This window comes from Doryrhamphus excisus, linkage group LG20 (assembly GCF_037039965.1).
Source record: "Doryrhamphus excisus strain RoL-2023G ecotype Guam linkage group LG20, RoL_Dexc_Guam_v1.1, whole genome shotgun sequence".
Taxonomy (NCBI): Eukaryota; Metazoa; Chordata; class Actinopteri; order Syngnathiformes; family Syngnathidae; genus Doryrhamphus; species Doryrhamphus excisus.
Window position 1 is genome coordinate 1,466,635 of NC_136376.1, and position 9,596 is coordinate 1,476,230.

General features: G+C 39.4%; 1 protein-coding gene across 1 annotated transcript; it reads left to right on the forward strand.

Moving 5' to 3' along the window:
- Positions 1-214: 214 nt before the first annotated feature.
- Positions 215-5,177, forward strand: plekha3 (pleckstrin homology domain containing, family A (phosphoinositide binding specific) member 3). The gene is made up of 11 exons (XM_058058572.2): positions 215-482; positions 884-1,000; positions 1,066-1,215; positions 1,302-1,423; positions 1,506-1,610; positions 1,689-1,732; positions 2,847-2,953; positions 3,018-3,839; positions 4,188-4,277; positions 4,584-4,857; positions 4,941-5,177. The coding sequence occupies exons 1-8, from the start codon at positions 443-445 to the stop codon at positions 3,128-3,130; spliced, it is 798 nt and encodes a 265-aa protein (XP_057914555.2). The 5' UTR covers positions 215-442; the 3' UTR covers positions 3,131-3,839; positions 4,188-4,277; positions 4,584-4,857; positions 4,941-5,177.
- Positions 5,178-9,596: the final 4,419 nt, after the last annotated feature.

Here is a 9,596-nt window from a genome sequence, read left to right on the forward strand (position 1 = left end):
AATGTATGTTCCAATGCAATAAAGTGGAATTATAACAACAACACTTGTATGTTGTTTTCATTGTTCAACAGTTTGTGAAACAGTTCAAAATAATGTAGCGCTCATATACTGGTGTATATACCTAACTAATGTTATATAAACACATTTAGTAGCATTTATTGACGTGCTGTACGACTTTTTTTTTAATGAGCCTCGTAGGCTTCCGTAGCAAGCGTGGTGTGGCGTTTGTTGACTTTTTTTTTTTTAATCAGCCAGCTGACCTGGTCTGGCTTGAGCAACAAACCACCCAAACGGACACCATGACGGTGCTACGTTCACTATTAGTTTGTCTTGTTCACTCGTAGAAGAAATAATCTCAACATGACATTTGTGTGACTTCACCGACTGTCTCCCGCTGCGAGGCGAGCGCTAGCGAGCTAGCTTTAGCCTGTTAGCTGCTGACATGGAGGGTGTTCTGTACAAATGGACCAACTACATGACAGGCGAGACTACTGGTTTCTTTTCTCTTTCTCTTTTAGTCTCTTTATGTTTATTAACACAAACAGTTTATTAATTTATGGCTAATTACAGGCAGCTTGGTCAAGTGCGCCGTCACAATAGCTACATGCTAGCTTCTGATGCTAACTCAGCCGTAACAAGCTAACATTATACGCAGGTGACGTTTTAGTTGACTCGGCGAGATCAGTTTTCCAGAAGAATATGCTGTCCAACGGTTAATGTAGCATTTTATTCATTTAAGATCTGTACAGCAATGCAAGCCTCATCAACAAGTGTCTGTGGCATTTTGGTTGAAAAAGCTAGCTGCATCAAGTCCTTTTCATAAATTGTCGCTTCTGTTTAAGTAGAATGCACTTAAATCGGTGTGTTTGTGTTTGTGTGTCAGGCTGGCAGCCGCGGTGGTTCGTCTTAGACAAGGGGGTCATCTCCTACTACGACAGCGAGGACGACGTTGGCAAAGGAAGTAAAGGCTCCATCAAGATGTCCGTGTGTGAAATTAAAGGTTTGTCCCTCACACATAATCATAACAATAAACAAAACCTTATGTGTTGATGTCTTGTGTTTCAGTTCACCCAACGGACGCCACACGTCTGGAGTTGATCATTCCAGGCGAGCAGCACTTTTACGTGCGGGCAGTGAACGCAGCAGAGAGACAGAGGTGGCTGGTGGCGCTGGGATCGTCCAAAGCAGGGACGCTGGACTCTCACAGACACAGAGGTCTTCACTTTAACGGTTGTCGCGGTCAAAAAAGTTGACTGACAGCTTCGTTACTCATCTATGCTAACGTGTGTGTGTGTGTCCAGGTCCCGATTGTCTCAAAACAAAAATGTCAGAGCTGCGTCTCTACTGTGACCTCCTTGTCCAGCAGGTCCAAACCATCCAGTCACAGTCCACCACAGACCCAGACACCACACCCACATCTGAGGTAAAAACATCCAGCTATCGTCTGCTTTTTTTTTTTTTTTTTGGCCATCCAAGCTAAGTTTGACCGCAGTTTCCATCGTCAGGCGTCCCTCCTCAGTGCCACCTGTGCCACCTTCATCAGGACGCTGGAGGAGTGCATCACCTTGGCGCGGCATAACGTCGCGCCTGACCTTCAACCTCCTGAAAGGGTCAGCCCCTTTAGCGCAGAAAAACTTTAAGTACGCTCAAAAAATATCACTGTTGATGCTGAAATGTCTCCTGTCCAGTTGAGGAGGTCAGTCAGTCACCCCGGGATGTCCACTTTGGACAGGTGAGTGCAAACACCTGCATGTGGCCCTGCAACACAAGAATCTTCCATCTTGATTATCTTTATGGTTTTTGGGGCGAGGGAGGGGCTTGTTAATGAATGTTTGTTTGCGTCGTGCATTGAAACACAAACGCATCAGATTCTAGCCAGGGGCTAATTTTCATCTGTAGTCTGTCAACATGCAAACAGATCAGCTGCTAAACCAAAAGTACACCAATCACTTTAATACTTTTTTTTTGCTCCTTTTTAATATTTATTTTATTTATTTTTTATTGTATTTATTTTTATTTTTTTGTTTTTCTCCATATAGCGTTACGTATTTATTCTTGTAATATTTTGACTTTTTAATTGTAAAATTCTATCTTTTACCTAACCTAAATTTCTATAATTTCAACTTTATGCTCAGTTTGGTTTGTAGACATGTTATGACTATTTTATAATTATTTGTAGTCTTTAGTATTTCAACCTTGTGCTATTTTGTGTCTCAATATTATGTCTTCATTATCATATTTTGTTGTTGTCGTACAATACTATCCTTTACCCCACCTATTTTTCCTAAAATTGCAACTTTATTCTTTGTTTATTGTATGACCGTTTTAAAAAATAAATTTTCAGTGTTTAATAATTCAACTTTATCCTATATTTTCTCTTATTATGGCTTTGTTCTCACGAAAATTTGGATTTTCTCGTAATATTCGCCCAACCTGATTAAAAAAAAAATTGTACTTTTTATTTATTTGTCATAATATAATGACTGGTTTAAAGAAATTATGCTTTTAGTCTTTAATATTTAAAGTTTTCTTTTAATATTTATTTTGTCAATATTTTGCCTTTATCATCAAATTACTGCTCTATTTGTCTCAATAAAAGATTTTAATAAACAATAAAAGAAAGGTGGGCTGCACCTTGGACACCCCTGCAGTAGACGTACACGTACCAGAACATGTACAGCGTTTTCCACATGGCCGTTAGATGTAGTATATCTTTATGTACTCTCATACGTAACAGAATCATACTTCATACTGTATCTGTGTTCCTCCCTCGCCTCTGCATGTTGCCGGCTAAAGAAGACACCCTAGTCAGATGTTTGACTTGGTCTTCTCGGTGTGTTCCTCAGGTCGGGGATCCTGAAAGAGAGCTGGAGTGGAGGTCCACGATGGAAGCAACGGCGTAACCGGGCGAGCTCAGACAGTTCCATGTACGACGCCGAGCCCACGTATAAAGGTAAAGAAGGCGCAACATGGAGTCGCATGCTTAGCTTAACTTCCCGGGTTTGTTTTTTTTTCAGGTTTCCGTTCGAGTCTCGGCAGCGACTCGTCCTCCATCCCAGAGGAGCGCGCTAACGGCGTGAGCCCGAAGACCACGCCCACTGACACTGACCTGTCCCCGCCGAGGCCGTGAATGTAACTTATCGAGTGAGAGCTTTGTCAAATGTGCACTTTGGACTTTTACGCCCCCGCCCCTTTCCACAATGTGAACGAGTGCCGCCATTTTGTTGTGATGGCCACGACTGTGAATGTGCAGCAAACACGACAGCTTTGATCAGTCACGCTCCGCTGGGATCAAGCGTCCATCTTTGGCTCCGCCTCCCCACTCACGCCCCTGCGTCGGTTGGCGGGGGGGGGGGGGGGTGTTTTTCATGCGTTATTGCGACTGCCGGGACTTGCAGGAAGTCATGTCGCAATCCTTAGCGGGCTTCAGCTTTAAAAGTCAACGCCGCTTGTTGTGCACTTTAAAACAATTTTTTGGGGGACAGTGTGGCATCTGTTGCCATGGTAACTGTCACCCTTTAGCACCTAAAAGCACTCATCTTACGTCAACAATTTAATTATTAAACTTAAAAAAAATATGCAGATGTAAATGTTTTTGACCCCTAAATAAAAATAATAATTGCATCATTCAGCTTTTCCGCATCTTTAAGTCGGCTAACGTGACGAAATAGAAGGGCAAGTCAAGCACGAGGGTGTGTGTTTGCAGAGGGTGTGTGTATTTGTGGTTAGATTGTGTTGTTTTTCTATTTGACCTCAAAGGTGGCCCACAATGCATTTGGTGCAGGATGTAGCGCTCACCTGTTCCCGTGCACATCCTGAACACAACTGCTCTCACGCAGGTAAGTCCACTTTTAGTAAACTATCACGTTCATTTTCTTCTGCGTTGTCATTTACCGAGTGTATGACATTCACGGCTTCGTTAACGATGACGCAGACTCCAGTGACAGTAAGTCACGACCGCAGGAAGTGTAAATATCAGATGTTAAATGAGCTGAAAAGCACAAAGAGGCTCACCTTGTCGATAGTCCCAACAGTCGTGATGTAAGCCACCGGAGAGACAGAGCTACTTGTTTAAAAAGCGTATTTGAACGCGGCCCTGCTGGTGTCTAGAGATAGTTGGCGTTAGTCGGTTTGGACAGATGTATTGTTTTTTTTTTTTTCCGTCTTGAAATCTTAAAATCTCTCAGCTTTTGTGGAGGTGTTGGCCTGCAGGACGGATGGACTCCATAGATGCTGCCAATGATCAAATGACAGAAGAAGGTCTGCAACATCTAAAGGTGAGACGTATAACATTTTGTTACATTTCTTCATATTTACTGTAGTCTTCCTCCATAGGACACATATAGATTTAGGATTGCTTTTAGTGGACCCCCACATCCTTTAATCTTGTTTACATTCAGCTTCCACTGGGAAAGGTTTGTGCCATGGGGATGCTGTATGATATGAAAAATATATATCATATTTATGAAAATATTTGCCCACAGACTTACTAACGAGTGCCTGAGCATGTTACACCCAGTGCTGACCTCTGAAGCCAAAGTAGCTGGTGTCATGTGACCCCCCCCCTTGTGTCCCGTGTCCAGCCCAGGTCCTGTGCAGAGTTCTTGGGCCAGTCTCGCTGTGCCGGCTGTTACAACCAGCACAAACACTCCATGCCTCGGCAAAACAGCAGCTCCTCCACCGATGACTCGGATTCCATCTCTGACTCCGACTCAGATTCCGAGTCCGACTCTGATGGAGAGTCGTCCTCCAGCGACGGCGGCTTGAGCCAGGAAGAAGCGGAACCGCCACATGAAGCTGATGGACGCCGTGGTGATGAGCAAAGCCAGGCGGGAGACACAACGACGAGCCTGGAAGGTAACCAAAGGGGTGCGGGGTGGGGGGCACACATCACATCACATCACATCCAGACTGTCACCTCTGACCTCCCTCCCCTTCAGGTCAAACAACGAAACCAGCGTCTGTGGGGGGTGTCGGAGACAAAGAGACGCAAAGCAAACATTGCAGTGACGGTAAACCAAACATCACCGTGGCAACAGCATGTCCCACACCTTCATCGTGTTTTCCGTCTGTGCTGAACCGGACAACGTGATTGGACCGACACAGTGACACATGACGTCTACACGAACTTGCTAAGTAATAAAACTTATCTTATATTCCAGTCACCTTTGTGTTGTATTTATACTTGGATAGTGGATAGTTAGATAGCTCTTTTATAGTATGCTATTTGTTAGGCTCGTATTCAGGCTCGTATGGGCAATAACAGTCCAATGCAGATTCGTTGTCACAGCACCAACAAGCTTCAGTTCCTGTGCGGACCAGTCTGGAACCCGTCTGCTTCACGTCTTTTGGAAAAGGAGTGAGACGCGTGGAAAGCAACTCACCTGCATGAACTTCCATCATCTTCCATTGCTTCTCAAGATGGATTCATCACGTCTGATTTATGGCTTCTTGCTGCTTTCTGGATTTCTATACCTGCATCGTGACTTGTACTTGAGTACAATTTCTGATTAGTTACTTCTTTAAATGCGTAGATTTTAGTGCACTATATCAGTTTTTTTCCCCAGAAGTTAATCAAAGATGGCAGTTTTGTGGTAGACTAGTCTATTGTTAGTCAAAACGTATGTAAATACAAGCGATAGTATTGTGGTCACTTGGCAGCAGTAATGACACAAAACATTGAGACATTAGCTTACATGCCATTACCTTAACACCGAGCCATGGCATCTCCCACATGGTAGAGACACATTTCTCCCATTCTGTGTGGCAGTGGTACCTTTCGGACTTCTTCATGAAAGAAAAAATAAATTCAATTTAGAAAGTCAGAAACATATTTTCTAGTCTATAACTACTAAAATATTCAATGTAATAACACTGAATCCAATATCACGGACCTTGTCTGGAACCTATTGCCCGCTATAAACTACTGTTGAGCCGTGTGTTTTTCTTGCGCTTCTCTTTGTGGCCACTGGAGGGCAGCACAGCTCAGCAGGTGACGATAACTGCATCCCGCAGGGAGTTTGCACTGAAATTTCAATTGCGGCCTTTGTCCCGTTCTCATCATATGTATGTATGTATGTGTTTATATATGTTTATGTGTACATATGTATTGTCTGTAAGTACACATAGTTGTATGTATGTATGTACATAGTGTACATACACTATGTATGTACTATGTATGTATGTATTGTAATGACCCTTAGAGGTGGTATGTGTCATTTGTTGTATTTGTGCATGTGTCGCCATGGAGAGATATGTTCCGGGGTTGGGAAGGAAAAGGTGGTGACGGACAGGAAGTGACGGAGGAAACCCCATGTTGGTGTAAGTTGCGTGCGTTACGGACGCGACAGTAGCCCTTGTAGAAATCTTTGCTTTTTGGATCTTAATAAAATCCGCCGATCTGGTCTGGTGTTTGGCTGACCTAACCTTAACCCTAACTCTAACCCTAAACCTATGTATGTATGTATGTATGTATGTATGTATGTATGTATGTATGTATGCATGATTGGATAAATACATACATATGTATATACATGCATACATAAAAACTCATATACATACAAACATGCATACAAACATACATACATTCATACATACATGCATACATACATACATACATGTATGATTACATAAATGCAAACATACATACATGTATGATTACAGACATACAAAAATACATGAGTGATAACATACATATATACATACATACATACATTCATACATGCATGCATGCATACATACATACAAACACATACATTCATGATTACATACATACATGCATACTTACATACAAACATTTATACATACATACATACATGCATGATTACATACATACATACATGAATACAAACATACACAAATACATACAAACATACATACTCATATAAATACACACATACATACATACATAAATACATACATACATACAAACATTCATTCATACATTCATACATACCTACAAACATACATACATACATATATACATGCATACAGATAAACTCACATACATACATACTCATATAAATACACCCATACATACATACATAAATACATACATACATACATACAAATTCATTCATACATTCATACATACCTACATACATATATACATGCATACAGATAAACTCATATACATACATACATACATGATTACATACATACATACATACATACAAACATACGTACATACATACAAACATACGTACATACATACAAACATACGTACATACATACATAAACACACAAATAAATACATACATACATACATGATTTCATACATACATACATACATGAATAGAAACATACATGAATAAATACACACATACATACATACATAAATACATACATACATACATTCATTCATACATTCATACATACCTACCTACATACATACATACATATATACATGCATACAGATAAACTCACATACATACATACTCATATAAATACACCCATACATACATACATACATACATACATACAAATTCATTCATACATTCATACATATATACATGCATACAGATAAACTCATATACATACATACATACATACATACATACATACATACATACATACATACATACATACATACATACATACATACATACATACATACATACATAAACACACAAATAAATACATACATACATACATACATACATGATTTCATACATACATACATACATACATGAATAGAAACATACATGAATAAATACACACATACATACATACATACATACATACATACATACAAACATACATACAAACACACAAATAAATACATACATACATATATACATACATACATACATACATACATACATACATGAATAAATAAATACACACATACATACATACATACCTACATACATATAAACTCATATACATACATACATACAAGTATGTTAAAGTTGAAAAAGTCGTTAAAGTTGAAAAAAAATGAAAAAAAGGACATACTAACCCCTTACGTTTTTTTTCAAAATGATCGTTGTCAAACTTCTAGTGATTTCTGGCGCTCTGGATTATCAAAAAACCAGCGTAGGTTTCTGGACAGAGCACCGGGTACAACGAGGTCAACCAAATAGGAAGGTGCCAAGCTCAGATCCTTGTGGAACTCTGCAAGTGACACCACGGTTCTCAGACGTCATATCATCATAAACTACACAAAGTGTCTCATCCTGGAGATAAGATCTCAGCCAGGAAAGTAGCATCTGTTTTTCTGAACGTCAAAGACCAAATAATGCACGTTGTTTGAACAAACTTTATTGAACAAATTATGCATTGTTAGCTATTTTCACCAAAAAGGAAAGATCATATTTTTTAAACCGTATCATTCTTCACAAACATTAAAAAAAGAAAGAAGATAAATGCCCTATTTAATAAATGATCTTGCAATTTGACAACAAATATTTGGTCACATGAAATAAAAAATTTGTGCGAAATATTATTGTTCAACATTATTATTGTTTTATTTAATGTTTTATAAAATTTTCAGCGCCACATTTACAGTCAGTATGGCAACAATTAGCAAACATTAACTTGTTTTAGCTTATCTTATGTTAGCATAGCTTATTGACTTTATGCCCATATACCAATATTTTGATTATTTTTGTAATAATAGTAATTTTCCAAAAATTTCACTTAAAAGTTTCACTCAAATTAACTTCAAAACTGTATTTTTTGTTACAGTATTATGCCTTTATGATTGTCAAAAAACATTTTCTCTTAATATCTTTTCCGTGACGAGGGTCCCAGTAATATTTAGACTTCAAAAATCGATTTTCCCCATAGTATTATATCTTTATGCTTATAAAACTACTTTTTCCTTGTCCTTTTGAAAATTTTCGTACTACAATTTTTTCACAACTTAATTTTCCAAAATATTTTTTTTCTCCTACGGTATTATGCCTTTTCGTAAAATGACTACCCTTGTGAAATATTGTTGTTTTGGTTTGTTTTCTTGTTTAGTCATGTATTTTTTACATGTGCTGAGGGTCTACAAAGCAATATTGATGCCAATGGGCCGCATGTTGGACACCCCTGCTCCATTCCAAATTTGTTCATTCCGATGATGAAATTGAGGAGCGAAGCAGCAGTGCGGTGACCCGATGAAGGCAATCCAACGCTTCCATGAATTCAAGCGTGCTTCAAAACAAGCGTATTAACTCGTGTGACGTGTCTACAAAGTGACGATAATAACGAGAAAAAAAAGGCTGAAAATAGCTTTCAGCACTCTGCCGCGGATATGCAAATGAGAAGCAAGGAAAAAAGCAACGCATCCTTGTCGCTCGACGCAAGCAAACGTTCCACTTGAGCGAAGTAAACAAAGCCACCTGGCGCTATTTGTCACCTCAGCGCGCTTTTTATTTGCATCGCTTTTATCCAATTGCAGCCACTTTCACCTTTTTAATGCTTGTTCTTCAACGCATCATCTTCTTCTGCTGTGGGGACGCTGCACAGCACGTGGAGAGCATACTTGTGGTGTAGGTCATGTAAACAAGGACATTCTCGTCCCCCCCAGGCCCGTTTCTATGCACATTATCATTATTATTGGCATTACTATTATTATTATTATTATTGCAGCAGCACCTCCACCA